The sequence below is a fragment of the Trichoderma harzianum genome (assembly GCF_003025095.1).
Source record: "Trichoderma harzianum CBS 226.95 unplaced genomic scaffold M431scaffold_2, whole genome shotgun sequence".
In the NCBI taxonomy this organism is placed as follows: Eukaryota; Fungi; Ascomycota; class Sordariomycetes; order Hypocreales; family Hypocreaceae; genus Trichoderma; species Trichoderma harzianum.
In genome coordinates, this window is record NW_020209250.1 from 642,014 (window position 1) to 658,832 (window position 16,819).

Here is a 16,819-nt window from a genome sequence, read left to right on the forward strand (position 1 = left end):
TTTTTTTGTTTCTCTCGATTTTCCCTTTGTTTTAATCCTCCTCCCTATTAAAATTGTGCATACGGCAACGAGAGGCAAATGGTCTTTGTTATCTTCTTTTTTTTTTTTTTTTGTCATTTTTCTTTTGTTAATAAGAATGAGTGATACCATGGATTCCAAGCGATTCCATTTATTTTAACGATATACATTTTCCTTTGTGTATATATACCAAGGGCTATGGGGGGCGGTCAGAGATAGTATGGCGAGGCGCTTAATTTGTTTGGGTGGATGGGATTGGAAAAATCGTTATTGTCGATGGGAGGAAGCATAAACAAGCAATAGCAACTTCGTTGAGAATGTGGTCAAGGGGCGGTAGTCTGCGATAGTAAATAGCTGGCTTTAATACTCCGTATACTCTGCAGAATATATAAAAAAACAAAGTATTTAGAACCACAAGCACCATAGAATGAGCTTGAGTGAGTATGCCTAAGATGACAAGTATCGAGGTGGTGGTATTAACACGCTATCAACATTGATGCTCTTCCAAATTCATGTTCTCGCCATACATTAACGAATGCAGCTGTACTTGGGTGTAAATATATATATAATAGTAAAATGCACGCAACATCCCTCTCATATACACCACGCACATTGTCGCTCAATATCCAAATCCCGTATAAAACAAAAAAACGACTCCCAAAAGCATCACTTTTTCTTCTCTTTCCCTCTCTTCTTTCTTCCGCTTCCCTACACGCTATGCCGATGATAGATAGATGCCCATCATAAAAAAAACAGAAAAACAAGACAAAAGACAAAAGCAAAATCCAAGAAAACAAAAACTGCAGTAGACGACCCGGTATTTTGTTTTGACGATATCCAACGTAAAAAATCAGAGAGTATCTTTCGGGGAAAATAAAACTGACAGACAACCGCTTTCTCGCTTTCTCGCTTTCTCGCTTCCTTGATGTAATTATATATATAGTTGCCGGCCAACACATCGGCTGCGGATGAATAATGGAAAAGCAATAAAAAGCATTGTAAAACCAATTCATTACATGACGCTGCACTTCTTGTCTTTATCATGATGGTCTTTTGGCCGCACAGGCGGCGGATCCATGTCCATCCAGATGCTGCCATTGTGATCTTCCTCCGCAATGACCGGCTTGGGGACCTCTTTCTTCTTCTTCTTGGCCGTCCACCCTCGCTTCTTTGCGTCGCGCATGTTCTTCGCCGCGCTCCTTTCGGCTCGACTAGGCCGTCTGTTTACCGTCGATGGCTGCCGGCCAGGTGAGGCTGGCGGTCCCTTCATCCACGTTGGCAAGACAAGGTTGTTGGCCTGTATGGGTTGGGGACGGCCAGTGGAGATGGTTTCTAGTCTCTCTACCGTGGGAGGTGCAGCAGAGCCACCAGTTGGGCGAGGCCTTCGGGGCACAGGTGCCACAATCGGCAGATCGCCACGGCGGGATGTCCTTCGCCCTGGAGGATCAAAAGCACCGCCTACACCACGTGGAGTGCTGATGATCAGGGGTTGGTCAACGTCAAGATGAGCCATGTTTGCTGTAGGGAGAGCTAGTGAGCCTGCAACCGGCTGTGGTCTCTGAATTTGCTGGTCATATGTCGAAATCAGGCTGCCTGCAAGGTTGAGAGGATTTCCCTGACTGGCTCTCCGAATCAGCCTGGCCATTTGGTCCGAGCTAGGAGCCGGGGGCAAGGCTGACTGCAATTGCACCGGTTCAGCGTAAGTGGAAGAAGGCGTTGGGTAACTTTCAGACGACGGAGATACTAATGGCCAAGTTTGTGCATTCGATAGCCTTCGTACTGGTACAATATTACTTGAGGCGCTGGTGGTCCCTACCGTTGACATCGGAGAAGTATCGAATCCAAGTCCCGGCCCGCCAAAGTCGAATTCGGGATGCACCAGAGGACCTACAGTCGCTGGACTGCTTTCATAAAGCCCTACTGAAGTGTTTGATGTTGCGGTTGTCGGCCGTGGCGTGGCAGAATTTTGAGAAGTAACTATGGACTGGCTGTCTCGACTTCGAACCCTCGCTGGTGAAGCTGGAGGGGATACGTCGTATATGTCCTCATGATCCAACGGACCGGAGGTGCTTGATAGTGGTAAATGCAGTTCTTCATCAGCTCGTAGCCTGCTTATCACGGTTGAGTCGCTGGATGATCTGGCATGGTTTAATCCGTGGTCGCCGAGATGGCCCGCCGCGTGAGCTGCCAACGATAGATTCGGTGGAATCACCAGGGTCGGTGGCTGAGGCGGAACACTGTGACTTGCTGGCATTGGCAGATACTGCTGCGATTGCGTCGGAAGTGAGGCTGGCGCCAAAATTGCGCGGCCACGCAGAAAGGCGGGCGTGTCTCCGGGATCCTCAGCTTGGTATGGAGGTGGCGGTGGTTCCCAATTATCCGCGTCACTCTCGTGAGGATGCTCTCTCCTACCGTCGGCTCGACGGTACTCTATGGGGCGCCCATCAGCTGTCCGAGGATTCAACAAGCGGTTGGCAGCAGCGACTGTAGCTGCTCGGCGAAGAGTTGTCCCTGAGCGCGGACTAGAGTGCGCATAGGGGGCGTCCATGGCTTCCTGTTCCTCAATCGACAAGAACTCCTCGTCGTCGACGACTGGCTCGCGTATGATTGGCCGGTTTGCGACAGGATTGCGGTTCATCGTCCTTGGTACTAGGGGGTCGTCGTCCTCGTTGCTCCTCGTTGATTCAGGCGAAATTGGCGACACTATATGGTGGCCGGGTCCAGATCCGGTAGCAGAGGTGGGAGTAACGGCGATGGTTGCAGTTCGCATCAGGCTGCCTCTCCTACCCCCTGCTCTTCCTCCGCGTTGGGCTACCGTCCTCCGCCGCACAATGGCAACTTCGGTTTCGATATCGCGCTGCTCCTCTTCAAGTACCTCTGCATCATCGGTTCCCACCTCAATGGCGATCTCAGTCTTGGTTCCGTCGGTGAAAGCATATCCAAAATCCACCAGAGCAATTCTGCCGCCATCGACAAAATCCATGTCCTCGTCTTCGGTGACAAGCCTAGGCCCAGAAACTCCAGAGGCAGTAACGATGAGCCTCTCCTTGAGTGACGTATCGCCATATCCTGAAACCCATTTCACATTGCTCACGCCAGTAAGCTCCGATGTTTGATGTCCCGCCACAAAGTTATTCCTCAGCTTATCGCACAAAATCTGCCACTGAGGAACTCTACCTGTGGGAGCCGTGGGAGGAACGACCTCCTGTGTCCTTGTCGATGGCGATCGCGAGGAATGGCTTTGAGCACTGTTCCTCCGAGCCAGGCCAGAAGCATTGTCGGTGGCTGATGGAACTTCGGGCACCGCAGTCAAGTCCTCAGGCACGCCATAAATCCAAACCTCGCTACCGTGGAAACACGCCGATACCAACTCACCATGATACGTAGCTGAAGGCAGTGTACAAGGAAGCAGCTTGGCCTGTGACGATGTTTTAGGCACTGGCCCGGTGAAGTGCGTGGTGCCGTTTCTAAGGTCATCAATCCGAACGGCTCGAAAGGTCTCGAAGCTACGGTCATATGCAAATGCCCAAGCGGCCTCCTCCTGACTTCCGTCCTGTAGAAGAACGGCATGGCTGCAGTCTCGACTCGAGTTGGGGAACAGGATGGATGTGGTCCACATTGCGCTGAGGTTCTCTTCGGCTTGTTCCATGGCAAGGGCGCTGGGATCATAGTACGGCGCAGTGATGACGACCGTGCTCGGTGGAGACGAATGTAATGTTGTGCCAAGAATCTGCGTGCCGTCAAAGGAAAAGGCCAAAGCATCCACTGCATCACACTTGACCGCGCGCCTTTCGGTGGAAGATGCTCCACGGCTCAGTGACTGAACCTCAATGCCTCCATCGTATGCTGCGGTGAGAACAGTACCGCAGGGCGACAGCGCAATGGTTCGTGGGTTGTTGTCGAGTATCATGGACTGCTTCCGTTTGGGCGGAGACTGTTTCAGATCGTAAATGTCGACTTGCATCTCGGTAGAAAGGACGGCCAAGAGGGTAGCATCGTTGGAAACGCATGCGGATACCGGGCGGCGCAGCATCTTGAACTCGCGCTTCATCTCGATACCCGAGCCTTGGGCATTTATCAGGTACATCCGTGATGAGTTATAGGCCAATATGTGGTGCCCGTTTGAAGACGTGGTGAAGCCCATACCCTCTCCTCCCGGACATGATGAAGAGCTGATGGCCTTGGAAATGAGTTTAATGATGGTGACGCTCGGCCGCACATAGGAGTCGAAGAGGTTTCGTTTGATTTCACTGGCGAACATGCGCCGCAGACGAGGCAAGTTGGCGTCATCGGCGGACGGCAAGCTGGCATGGGACGTGGCATATGTCGGACATCGTGCGAGGTGGTATCGGTAGAGATGCGGGCGCTGTGACACTTCTCGCCATTTGCGGTTGAGCGTCATGAGCGAGGCGAAGCCATTGGGATCCGTGGCTAGAAGTATCCTGTGATGCCATCGTCAGATTTTTTATTCCCCTACCCGCCCTTTATGCTCTCTCGCTCTTCCCTTGTTCCCATTTTGAAGCCTCGTCTGCCAGTCCAGGGGAGAAATTGCTCACTGCTCGATGATTTCGTCTGGTAGCCCGTCAAAGGGTGGCGGCGCCTCGAGGACGATGGGCACCTTTTCGATGCTCAGCCGTCGCGCCTCAGGCGGCGCCTCGGCGTCGTCCATGACGCTACTCCACTGGCAATCGGTTGCTTATACACGATACGGCATGTCCAGCAGAGTCGGCGAAGGGGGAGAGACGCTGCCTGTGCAGCTGGGAAGAGTCGCGATGTTGGCGGAAAGGCTCTGCAGAGGAAGAGACGGCGGATTGGAGGAGCAGAGGAAAGGATACGAATAGGTAAAGGGAGTAGCCAGTGATGAGGCGGAGGAACGTGGCTGAGAGGCTCTAGTCAGTTGTCGAGGCAAGGCACCTTGAAAAGTAGAGGTGCGGACGCTACCTTGTACGGAGTAGCAGCATGGACGCCAAACATGACATGTGCAAGTACCTGGAACGGGGTGCCCGCACGCACCTATGCCGGAGTAGCGGGTACTTGCTGGGTGGGATTAGGCCCTGTCAAGCCTGTCTCTAGAAGCTGAGCTTCCCGATGTTAGTGGCCACCCGCGCCCCATGCGGGCCAGCTAGTGCGGCAGAGAAGCCCTGGAACAACAGAAGGTCAAGGTGTCCAAGCACCTGTAGAGGATTGGGGCTGATTGCAGTGACTTACCTGTAGATAGTTGATGCCAAGCAGGCGCATGAGATTTGATGGTTAGTAATATCCATATTAAGAAATATTGGATGATGAGTAAAACTGAGAGGGAAAAAAGAGGCAGCAAGATGACATCTGATATCTCGCCAAGAATGTTGAGTCTGTTTTCATCATCGCCCATCCGTCCACGTACCCACTCGTCTACGGAGCAGGGTCTGTATGCAGTATCGTAGCTTTGATCCATCCTGCTGCTACTCTGGCAATACGGGACCCTCAAGCAGGGGGGAAATACGGAGAGAGAGACTACGGCTTTGTTGAAGGCATGAGATTTGTACAGCACCTATCTTGGACAAAATCTCTATTGTTACTTCTTCTCCTTTTATTCTTCTCCTTCTTAATAATTCTCATTCTACTGAAATGGCTTCTTATATCCATCTATACGAATTTATAGATTACATGCCTCATGCAGTTCTACCAACATCCTCTCATCTTCATCTTCATCTTCCACCTCCCTCCCTGAGCATCGCTCTCGTTTATTCTGTCTCTATCACACGGACGAAACGGCATCGGCATATTCACCTGTGCGCACGAGCACCCGCGGCAGATCCTTAGCTGTCAAACTACGGATTTGGCCGACATGCGCCTCTACCGTACACTGAATGAATCCGTCTCTCTCTCTGACCAGACCAGACAGGGGGTTGAATAGCATGGAATCCCCCAAGGTGTCTTACTGTCTGACGCCTCAGCTGCTGATTTCCAATGCGCCCGCCCACTTTGCAACTTGGAATCTTTGCCCAAACAAGCAGCCAGTTTTCTTCTTCCTCTTCTCCCTTTTCTTTCTTTACTTTGTTTCTAGTCTCTTTCCCATCTTGGCCTTTCTCTAAGGCTTTCCGTTTCGTTTATGCCCTCCCCGAACTAGAACGCATCGTCGCATAAAAAACACTCTCTATCAATAGCATCATCCCATCATCCCAATTTCCCGAGAAATAGGCTATCCAGCTAATCAAGCCTTGGCGCCTTTTCCCTTCCCGTCACAAAATGTTTCTTTTTTTAGCCCCAAGGAACAGTACTGGGTAAAAAGCAATCGGCTCCTTTTTCTAGCTGCCTGCATCACGTGAGGCTGCTTTTCACACCACCTCGGTTCGGATGAGCAGAGCAACGAAGAGCGACATGAGAGAGCTTGGACTACAAGTAACGGCTGCAGGCATGGAGTACATACGGGGGGTAGCAGGGAAGATGCACTCCGCATCTCATCTCGAATCAGCTGTTTATTCTTATTTGCCCAAGTTACTTCGTACGGACTATCAAATTCATTCCCTGAATTCCATGGGCTGCTTAAGCCCAACCCCTGCACATCTGAAGACGCCTGAAGCAAGCCACCCAACGCCTCTCTAATCCGCACGGCCCAAGAAGGATCGAGATGCGCAAACGCCTAGAAACTGTGCTTTGGATGAGCTAATATTTATTGCCCCCAAAGGATTTGAAGGCCCAATTCCGCAGTCGCTCTGATTCTGACCCAGCGGATCGACTTGGTCGCACAAGACGTGGCGGTGAATCCCATCCCTCAGATCTACAGTATGGAGTCCAAAGGCTCCGCATCGCAGCATCCTGGGTGTCCATCCGGCAGCCAAACGCTCTGGCCATCATCCTTGATCTGATCCCTCCAATCTTTTTTCACCGTCATATTAAGTCGGCATTACCTAAAAAGTGTCCGATGGAGGTAGAGCAAAAGATAAGCTCCCGGCTTCGGGACAGCTCTTCCCACAAATCATACTGTGCTCTAGACAGCACGGTGCGGCATGCCAAGAAGATGACCATCACACCCTCCGCACCTCACTAGAAGAGGCGCATCGCATCGCGATGGTGACTGGAAATTGGAAATAAGTGTGGCGCAGCCTCGTTCAAGACGGCCCTGGCCCTGGCATCTGGTTGAAATCAAACGGCTCAAGCCCAGGCCCCACGATGGGAAGCTGGGCACTCAAGAACTCGTCTGTAATAAGAGTGCCAAGATCGTCTCCCAAGTTCTCCAGGAAATTATCGTTGTTTACTTGTAGTCCATTCATAAGATCCGGCACATTGAGAGGATCCTCGGGTGGCATTGCCGTCTGCGTCTGCTGCGCCTGGAGGAGCACGTCCCGAATCTCCCGCACGCAAGGCCAGGTGTTCTGTATCTCGTCCATGGCTTGCATGATGAGTGACAGCGCACGTTCAATGTCCGGATCGCTCCACGATGCCTTTTGGAGGAAGCGTTTCATCATGACCGTGCTTGCGGCCGTAGAGAGCGTGTGCACAAAGTCCAGTGGGAGTGACCGGTAACGGTAGTAGCGAGAGTAGCTTCGCATTAGACGTAGAATCGCCTGCAAAGACTCGTAGCAAATTTCCACGTCTTCGCCTTCGGCAATGCCTGGGTTCTCAAACATGTGCGATGGCGGGCGGTGGAGGATGATCATGATGGTGTGAAACATCATGCTAATGACGTTTGAGATTAGCCCTTATGAACTTGATGATGATGGGATGAGGAATCTCTAGCAAACGACTTCAACTTACTGAAGATGTAAAACATACGGAGGCACCTGGCCAACCGTCCACTGATTCCAATGTAGGAAACTGGGGATACCCGCGAGCCACTTGGTCAACAACACATGGATCCTTCGCGTCTTAGTTGCAATTATAGTAGGATCTCCGCCTCCTCCTTTCCGGTTCTCGAACAAATCCGTGATGATGAGATGGATAATCTTGGCCAGTTCAGCTCGGTAGATGAACGAGCCCACGAGCGCCACGCCATTGTCCCATTCGTTTGCCGATGCTCCTTTGCAAATGTACGTCTCAAGAAGGCCTTGCCAACCCGGGGGATATTGCAGCCGGATAGTATTCCGCACGTCCGACTCGCCCGGGTACAGCGCCGGAGGTCTCCCGAAATAGAGGCTGAGTTGCTTATCAGCTGTAAAGACTGCCCAGTAGACTCTGCGCTGAATTTCCCTATCACCGCTCGTTTCGGAAGTAGATCCATCCCAGTTGGTGGGATCGAGATGAAGGCCCATTTCGTGCGCGAGGCGAAAAGCCATGCCGCAGAACAGCCAGCCTTTGGATGCCCGTCCCACAGCAATCTCATGGTATCCAAGTAGAACGAGAGCTTGAAGGGTTGTAAGGTCGGGGCTATCAAGGGTAGGATAAAGAAGGGCCTGGGCTTGGCCTGAAAAGATCTCGGAAACGTTGAGCATGTCATCGTATTGAAGAGCTCCTAGAGCACAGACGGCATAGAGCAAGACGTCTGAATAGTATTTCCCCGACCCGACATCATAGTCTCTCAGGAAATACTCGCGATAGAGAACCATGTTGTACGGGTAGACCTCTTGGAAAAATCTCGACATCATCTTCTGTGAAATCTCATGGTGAGGCTCGTACTGGAAAGACGCACTCATGGGGCTGAAGTCGTCCAAGTCCCCATACAGATCGCCCAGGTCCAGCTTGTTGTTATTGTTGTTGGCATTAATATTAAGGCTGTTATTATAGGGCTGTTGTCCATCTGTTGAAATGGCCAGGGACTCCATGCCTATGGCATTTGTCGGAACTGGGGACGAAGACGTCTGAGAAAAGTGTATCTGGAGTAAGCTCGTCCCTCCAAAGAACTGTGCTGCGTTGCCTCCTCTCAGTCGCCTAAGCTGGCCGGACTTGACTCGAGCAGCAGCAACGCTCGGGTCCGTCTTGATGTCGACTTGCCCGCCTTCCGCCAGAGCCGCATCATGAGCTGATGAGGTCAGCGACATCTCCGAGATGATCTGAGTGCGCTCCGCGTCGTCTGCCAGAGCAAGCTTGTGAATGACTCGCTCCAGCGCGGCTATCTGGCCCTCAAGAGCCTGGACATAGCTCTTTGAAACCGGCCTGCTCGGTGTTGTCATTAGCAAACAGAGACAGCTCTCAGCGAATCCCCCGCCTTACCGCTGCTTTTCTCCGATGCCTTGGAGGACACATTCAGTTCCCGCCTTGGCGCACTTGGAGCACGGGCGCTTCCGATCGCATTTGATCTATAGATGCAGGAGAAATAACGTCAGCATCCACAGAGCCATGTCAGTTTCAGAGAATAAGCCCGTAGCTAACCTTGCGACGACGGCATCGTTCACAGCTAAAAACGTGGTTTCATTAGTAAAAGCTCAGTGTCATCAGGTGAGAAGACTTACGACGTCCTGACGGAGTCTCCCAAGAGAGGCTCCTCCATTGCTGCATGTACACTGGGCCACCTCACAAGTGTAGAGGGAATGCGAAGAGTTGAGTGCCGTTCCGATCAATTGAATCAGCTGTGGTGGCGTGAGTTGGAAGCAGAAAATCCTGGCATGATGACTGCGGAGTTGAGGCTTCGCAGCTAATGTTGCAGCATGAAAGCAGATCGGAGGCTGACCGGCACGGCTTCCCGTTGGTCTGCGGCCGCCCCGGCGCTACGTCGCTTGGTCGCCTAAAAACCGGGGATATTGCCCAACTAGGACTATTCACAGCTACGGGACTCCAACTGAGACGACAAGAAAGATTCATCATCGATCTCATATATATATATATTTGTTCTTCTCAAGTGGCTGTGATTTTGAAATTTTGACAGTAAATTCATAAGACAGTAAATTGATCTTTTTCAAAATCGCTGCTCTGCGTCTGAAGATATATCCTTCTTCCTCTAGCTCACGAACAACATCAGCATTTCCCTTTCAACATGAAGACAACAGAAAGGCTGACTCAATCCAAAGACGGGCATTAGTCATAAACATCTCAACAAAACACATCACCTTGCGAGATCTTCGTCTCGCGCATCCAACACCAGCATGTGTCCCGGCGCATGTGCCATCACCACTCCCTCCAACCCAGCCCTCATCACTGCCTCCTGAGGCGTCACTCCGCAACCCCAAAACACAGGAATCTCCTCCTCCTCATCTTCAACTTCTCCATCTTTATCTTCACATCTTCTCTGCCTCTTCACCTCCCCAAACGCCCTCTTCCCATCCACATCCATCGGCGCATCCCCCCATTCCGGCCCATCAATATCCCTAATCCCAAGCCTCTCCACCGCCTCCCACCCCCAATCCAACGGCTCCCCATGCGTAGCCCCAAACCTCCTCGTAATCTCCCTCACCCTCTCGACATCCCGCCTCTTATACGGCCTCATCGACACCACATACGTCCCGCCCTGAAACACCCCCGAAGGGCACAACCGCAACGTCGTCCTGTACATTGGCACATTTCTCCTCAATAAAAGCTGTCTCGGCGGGAGTCCCACCTCTGCCAATGCCGTCTCAAATGAATAAGAACACCCAATTAAAAAGGCAACATGGTCGTCCGTCCATTCTGCCACCACGTCATTGCAATGGCTCTTTTCCAGCTTCGAGTCCTTGTATACCATGTAATGAGGAGCGTCTCTCCTTATATCACATCCTACGCCGAGAATCTCGTCGCCACGGAGCTTGTCGATATGGGAAATAACTGCATTGTCACATCCCTTGGTTGCAGACTCGGCAATCAGAGGACATGGGACCGGATTTCGAGCGCAAAGGTTGCGGAAGTCGTTTGCATATCGCGATGGTAGAATGATGAGATTGGCCTGTAAGTATCCAGGTGCGAGACCTGAAGTCCCTGCCTTGTGCGACTTGTTGTTCCGTGAAACTAATCGGGCCTGTTGCCCAGTTACGATGGAAGTGTTCATGATTGTGGATTTTGTGTTGACATGGTATCATCAAAGGCCTGCAACATCAGAAGTAAAGCAGATGCACAAGGTCTATATATCATTTACAATAACTATAATACTCGTCGTATTCAAATATTCGTAGTTGTTTAACCCCAATATACTGGCTATCTGCCTTAGTAGGCAGATCTCATACTTAGCTTATACCCACCCGCGATGGGGACGGAGTTGCGCCTCCGTCTCAACTACGATATGGAAAACCGCCAATTCTAAACTAAAAAGAGGCCAATACCAAACACCACATGAATAGGCATGTAATTAAATAGTGGGAGCAACAGGCCTCGGGGATGAACAGCGATCAAGCTAGAAGAACGGATGTGTCATTGACTTGGACATCTCAGGCATACTTGGTTTAGTTATTCTGCAAACTAGCGTATATCCCCACAAACCCTCTCATCAACGCCACATGACTTCTCTTCTCGTGGATGCATCAATAGTCCCCCATTGAACCATTCATAATTTGCTAGTATTAGGTAGTTGTGATGTTCAAAACGCCGCAATCGTCGTTGTGAGACACCTCATCCAGAACTCAAGCCAAACCACACACCAATCAACATTCTGTGAATCAGGTGTCTACCTTCACCTTGGGAGACCGTTCCCAAGTCCTCTTCACATACAAACGGACAGCTTTTTTGACATCTCGCGCCCACCGCTTGACACCCCGCCTCCCTTTCTCTTCTTTAACAGGAAGCGGTTGATCTGTTGTGCCTATTTCCGTCCCGTAAGAGCCATCTGGACCTTTGCTGGTAGGTGCGAGTGGAATAGAAGACGCCTTTTCATCCGTGCAAGGCACATCCAATGCCTCCCCTGGTGCAGTAGCGTAACTTTGCTGGCTGGCGAATCGCAACCGAAGTACCGAAAACTTGCCTCGCAGCCCACGAGGCCTGACTGCATTAGTATAAACACGACTGCTGTATATCTCAACCTCTTCTTCCCCATTTGCTGCTCTCCTGGCCGGAGATGGCGGATAAGGGATATTGAACTGATCAGACGGCTGTGGCGATGGCTCTAAACGGATAGATTGTTCCTCCGTTGCTGCCATGTTCGCTTCTGTTGAACCAAAGCTCGATGCTTGTATTTTGCTGCCCATGTCAATCCCGATTTGTTCATCTGCTGCATCCTTTTTAAGACAGGGTGCCAGGTCTGCGAGCGAGTTGCATTGTTTCAACCGATTGTTGTATGGAGAAAGCCCACTGTGGCCTGGTTGAACTTGATTACGCGGTATTTTGAGCTTCAGCTTTGGTCGCACTGCTGGCCCATACTCGTGATCGTGGCTGCCGGCATAAGTTCGCTTTTCACTCGTAACTGAGCATAATAGATTGGCACGCTTTCCGGGTGATAATGACGGTGCCCGAGCTCTGAGTTTTAACTTGGGGTGAAAGTCCTGCGAAAGCTGTGAAATTGCAGGCGAAGATGAAGTTTGCTTTGTTTCCAATGGCCACTTCATTGCTGCAGTACATTCTTTGCCCAACATCAAGCCGTTATGCCCCAAGTAGCCATTTAACAGTGGGGTGCCCGCAGTACCGTAGCCTGAAAGCTTCTCAGCTTCTCTTGGGAGCGGTGGTAGGGCTTTCATCAACTGAGGTATACTCTCCTTGACTCTTAGTTCACGTACAGGAGAAATGGGTTCTGGACAGAGGATTGCCAAGTTGTTGTGACGCTCCGGTGAATGCTGTACAATTTCGTCTGGGACAATGCCAGTTATGCTTATCCGCATAGCCGCAACATTCCTGCGGTGGCATTTTAGATATACACCATCTTCTTCGTCAACCGGGCCGGGTGATGTCGATGACGACTGCCGACTCGAGCGTTTTAGGGTAGCCGCGTGCAAATCATCCTGCTGGTACACAGAGGTGTCATGGCATCCTCCATTCATAGACTGCATCTCGTTGTCTTTTGAGATCTGAATCCTTCCCAAGCGGTCAAAAGATGACAAAACTGAAGCAAATTCCGACAACGCAGGATCCAACGAATATCTCAGCTTCGAAAGACCAATCTGAGATGACCGTTGACTCCAAGACTCGCTCGCCACATTAAAGTTGGTTTCTATTATTTTTGAAGGGGTCTGCAAAGGAGCCGGTGATCCCAAAGAAGTCGAACCGCTCGTCATTGAAAGTATATCAGTTGCATCTGCGTCTGCATCTGGTGACACTTGATCTGAGAGAATCAGTGGCTGGCTCTGATCTTCATCGGAAAGAGTTATCAAAGGGGTCGCCTTTGAACCTGGCTCAGGGGTAGATTGCCTTTCCATGGCACCATCTTCCTCGTTAGAAGTTGGCTGGTGAGCTTCATTATCTTCTGAATTGCCATCTGCGGCATCCGACAGCTGGGAAGGCTCTATTGAAGTCTTTCCGACCTCTTGCGCATTGGATTTGATCGAGTCTGGGTAGTTACCGCTTACTTCAAAGCTTCCCTGGATATTATCCAGTAGCAACAGAGAGTGGCGAATGTTTTCAACCCTCTGCGGTATGGGATGTAGCGGTACGTCCAAATCCATGTCCCAAGGCGGCTGGTCCTCGAATTGCTCACTGTAGTCGTAGTAGAAAGAGCCGGGCGATTGGACGGGCGGCGGCGCACAATTCGAGTTTGAAGTCACTGGCCTATCATACATTTCAACGATGGAAGTTAGACTTGCCGAGCGAGTACTTTGGTCGATGGAGCCTCGCTGGTGCCGATTCGGCTGCCTGGCGAACCCCCACGGCAAAGAAGGATTGGGACCTCTGGCATGGCAAGGCACTGGTGCATAGAGATAAGGTGAGTGTAGCGTTCTCGATGGTAATGAAGACGTTGACCTATTTACATCGGAACGAAAGGCCATTGGAAGGGGTCGTCTAGGGCCATGGTTATAAGTAGGCTTGTATGACCCATGAATAGTTCTCTATGATAAAGTCAGTAATTAGATGACCCCAGCAGAGATTTGAATTCGAGCACATACTTGGGAAAACCGATCAAGCTCAACCATTCTACTGTAGTCGATATCCCCATTCTCCCTGAGAGCTGGAGAGGCTGGTCGAACCCCTGGGCGCTTCAGTCGGGTTGGGTATGGAAAAGGAGATCTCGGGCGTTGGAAACCACCTCCGCTTGACTGACTTTGTAATGTGCCAGTGGATTTTTGAGATGGAATCCGTTTTGAGCTGGTTGTAGTCATGGAGTATGATCTGGGGTCGTCGTCGATGCTCGTTGGCGAGACTGAAGACAAGAGTGTTTTCTGACTTTCGGAACCATAGAGAGAAATGATTTCAGACGTAGTGTCGCGATATGAACGCAGCCTCTTAGGGCTATCTGGGCGGCAGTAATAGCCATCATCATACCCCGAAAAGCGTGCAGGCAGCGGTAGATTTGCCTCCCTTGGATGGGATCTGGACCTTTTGGGACGAGCGAAGGCGGCCGAGGAAGAATTTGGCCCGATGGAAAAGATGCCAATGTCACCAGTCTCGGTTGTGGTCTTGAGCATGCTCTCCAGGGGATCTGGGGAGCGTAGAAGAGCGACATTTTCGTTGACACTGCGCAGCGGGTGTCTCTGAGCTGGTGGACGCGGATTAGTGTAGTTGATCATTCTGGTTTGATATCGATACTGGCTGCGCAGCGAGCTATGACTGGCAGATCTTTGGCGTAATCGGGAAGCATCCATGGAAATGCATCAATTCGCGGACAAGTGGAATATCAATATCATATAGAGTAAAATACTGTGGGAGGGCTCAGGAACCAGAACAAGAAAAGGGACAACCAAAGACGGCGGATCGACACCCGGGAATCAAAAACGTCCAGAACTCGAGGACCATAAACCAACTCCAAGAAAACGCGGACGGCCGGCAGCTTGGCACAGACATCTTTGTGAAAGATGAAGCAAGAAGGAGGAGGAAGACACGAGTGCATAGGCCTCGAAATTTTAGCGAGCAAGTCATGATGAAGAATGGAAGGTTCGTCTGTAGATGGAAGCATTAAGCGATTCTGGGTGGGAACAGAAGGAGAAGAAGAAGAAGCTGCGATGAGTATGGATATCGGCGACTGAACTGCCTGTTGGGATATCGATAACATCAGGCAGGTACTTGATTACACGTGGATAATTGCCTGGAGGATTTGTATTTAGGTCCACATCTTATCAACATTGCATGCAGTTATGAGCGATGGGACAGATGCTAGTGAAGGTATATGGAGAGCATCAAGGACAAAGATGGAAGATTTCCGATGATGGTGGCTCTTGTGATTATGTTTTGTCGACGCTGGAGGGGGTGCTTGTCTGCTTCGAGGGAGTGACAAAGAAAAAGGAAAGGGCCCAAGGTGGAGGTACCTTGGAGGTGCATTGTATCCAAGTTAAAATACATTCGCCCCATTGACCGGTACCAGCAGATTGAATTGGACTCAACTTACTTATTGATGCCTTTGAAAATTGAAGGATTTTATTCCCAAACCGCAGGTGTGACACCCATTAGCTTGCGCAATTTCCACAAAGGCCACCACGGAAGAAAAGGTGCTGGCGTTGCCCCAGGAGAATGCCTCCAAGATCAGCGCTCGAGGTGTTGTAGAACAGGGCTTCCAAACCTTGCTCTTATCGTGCAACCTGCAGCCACTTACATACCACATTACAGGCCGGGTGTGTAGGTCAGTAAGCTGATAAGACATCCATCCATCCATGGATTTGGCCACTGTCACCCGCAGACATCTCACAGTTTGGCCCGTGTAAACTCTAATCGTGCTAGCCCAACGGTGAAGATAATTGGACCAACCGTCGTCCAAGCACGTGTAGCCATCCATCTCGACCAGCTGAATAGACGGATCAATATCATATCGCTTTCACGACACCACCTGCACTAGCCTGCCCGCAACCGCGGATCCAGGAACCCGGGCAACGATAACCATCCAGAGGGTGAGGTGACGTTGGGGGAGGCCATCTCGGCCAATTGCCAGGCTCGTCCTGCATTAATTTGAGACGTAGCTGAACTCTGTCTGCTGGAAATGACGGCGCCTCTTCGGCTGGCTTCCCACCGCTTCCATGCAAAAAAACGAAAGAAGTACACAGGCCCCCCAGTTTCACATGGGCGTGCATTTTAATCATACGTATGACAGGTGATTCTGTTTTGTCGTTTATGCGGGCACTTTGGCGAAATGATTTCCCATCGCGGACGGCTCACGTGTCCTCGCTGGCAAGGCTCCCCTCCCCGATCTTTTCACTAGGAGCAATTCTTTCAGGCTCAAGGACGGAATAGATAGTGCTTGTCTGCACTGACCCGAGACAGTTGTTCTAGAATGTGATCGGAGATTACTTGGGAACGGTAGCACAAGTACCGATGGGGGGAGAAACAAGATGATGCTTGTTTGCCATGCTTCTTTGGTCTATTCCGTACCATGGCTTTGATTTGGCTAGGATGGATCAATATCAACAGCAAAACACGTCAATGATATCACGAAATGATCAATCAGCTCGGATCAGCACTCCAACTGCTGTACACACTGTATTTAAACTTTCCCTCGGCATCACAAGTCTGTAACATGCAGCGACCACACAGCATCCTTGGACAGTAGCCCATCAAATGCCCTGCGCCAGACAGCTTTGCCGGCCGCTGCCGGGCCTGAACCCTAGCGCCCCAAAAGCCCCTGATGAGGGGCCACAGAGCCCATCTCCGGATCTTGACTGGCTGGATCCCCGCAACTCTGCCAGGGCGACGTGCTCTAGTCAGGGGCATTGTGGACAGCCTTTGTGGGTAAAGTTGGAAGTGACATGCGGCAATCCTTTGTTTTCTGCGTATTCCCACCCGACTGCTGCTTGTAATTCTCGGCTGCAGCGTTGGGGGGGACCGTGGACGAGGGAGTCATGCATGTATGTACATGTACGAGTACTGTTTCCGAAGTACCTGCAGCCGTGCAATTTTTTTTCTTTCTTTGTTCCAT

The 16,819-nt window shown here is 50.9% G+C and overlaps 4 protein-coding genes across 4 annotated transcripts; all 4 read right to left on the bottom strand.

The window, feature by feature from the left end:
- Nucleotides 1-1,030: 1,030 nt before the first annotated feature.
- M431DRAFT_477872 (hypothetical protein) lies at nucleotides 1,031-5,452 on the bottom strand (the record flags this gene model as incomplete). Its single annotated transcript, XM_024915620.1, has 4 exons — nucleotides 1,031-4,460; nucleotides 4,575-4,699; nucleotides 4,721-4,959; nucleotides 5,227-5,452. The coding sequence occupies 4 exons, from the start codon at nucleotides 5,450-5,452 to the stop codon at nucleotides 1,031-1,033; spliced, it is 4,020 nt and encodes a 1,339-aa protein (XP_024778368.1).
- A 1,657-nt stretch (nucleotides 5,453-7,109) lies between these two features.
- M431DRAFT_75454 (hypothetical protein) lies at nucleotides 7,110-9,485 on the bottom strand (the record flags this gene model as incomplete). Its single annotated transcript, XM_024922337.1, has 5 exons — nucleotides 7,110-7,677; nucleotides 7,756-8,585; nucleotides 8,886-9,093; nucleotides 9,148-9,233; nucleotides 9,387-9,485. Coding segments are annotated over 5 exons (1,791 nt in total), but the record flags the coding sequence as incomplete, so codon positions are not given.
- Nucleotides 9,486-9,976: 491 nt separating this feature from the next.
- Nucleotides 9,977-10,891, bottom strand: M431DRAFT_490313 (hypothetical protein; the record flags this gene model as incomplete). The annotated part of the gene is made up of 1 exon (XM_024916784.1): nucleotides 9,977-10,891. One exon carries the CDS (start codon nucleotides 10,889-10,891, stop codon nucleotides 9,977-9,979), a length of 915 nt encoding a protein of 304 aa, XP_024778370.1.
- Nucleotides 10,892-11,495: 604 nt separating this feature from the next.
- M431DRAFT_75037 (hypothetical protein) lies at nucleotides 11,496-14,561 on the bottom strand (the record flags this gene model as incomplete). The annotated part of the gene is made up of 2 exons (XM_024922299.1): nucleotides 11,496-13,808; nucleotides 13,866-14,561. The coding sequence occupies 2 exons, from the start codon at nucleotides 14,559-14,561 to the stop codon at nucleotides 11,496-11,498; spliced, it is 3,009 nt and encodes a 1,002-aa protein (XP_024778371.1).
- Between the last annotated feature and the right edge of the window lie 2,258 nt (nucleotides 14,562-16,819).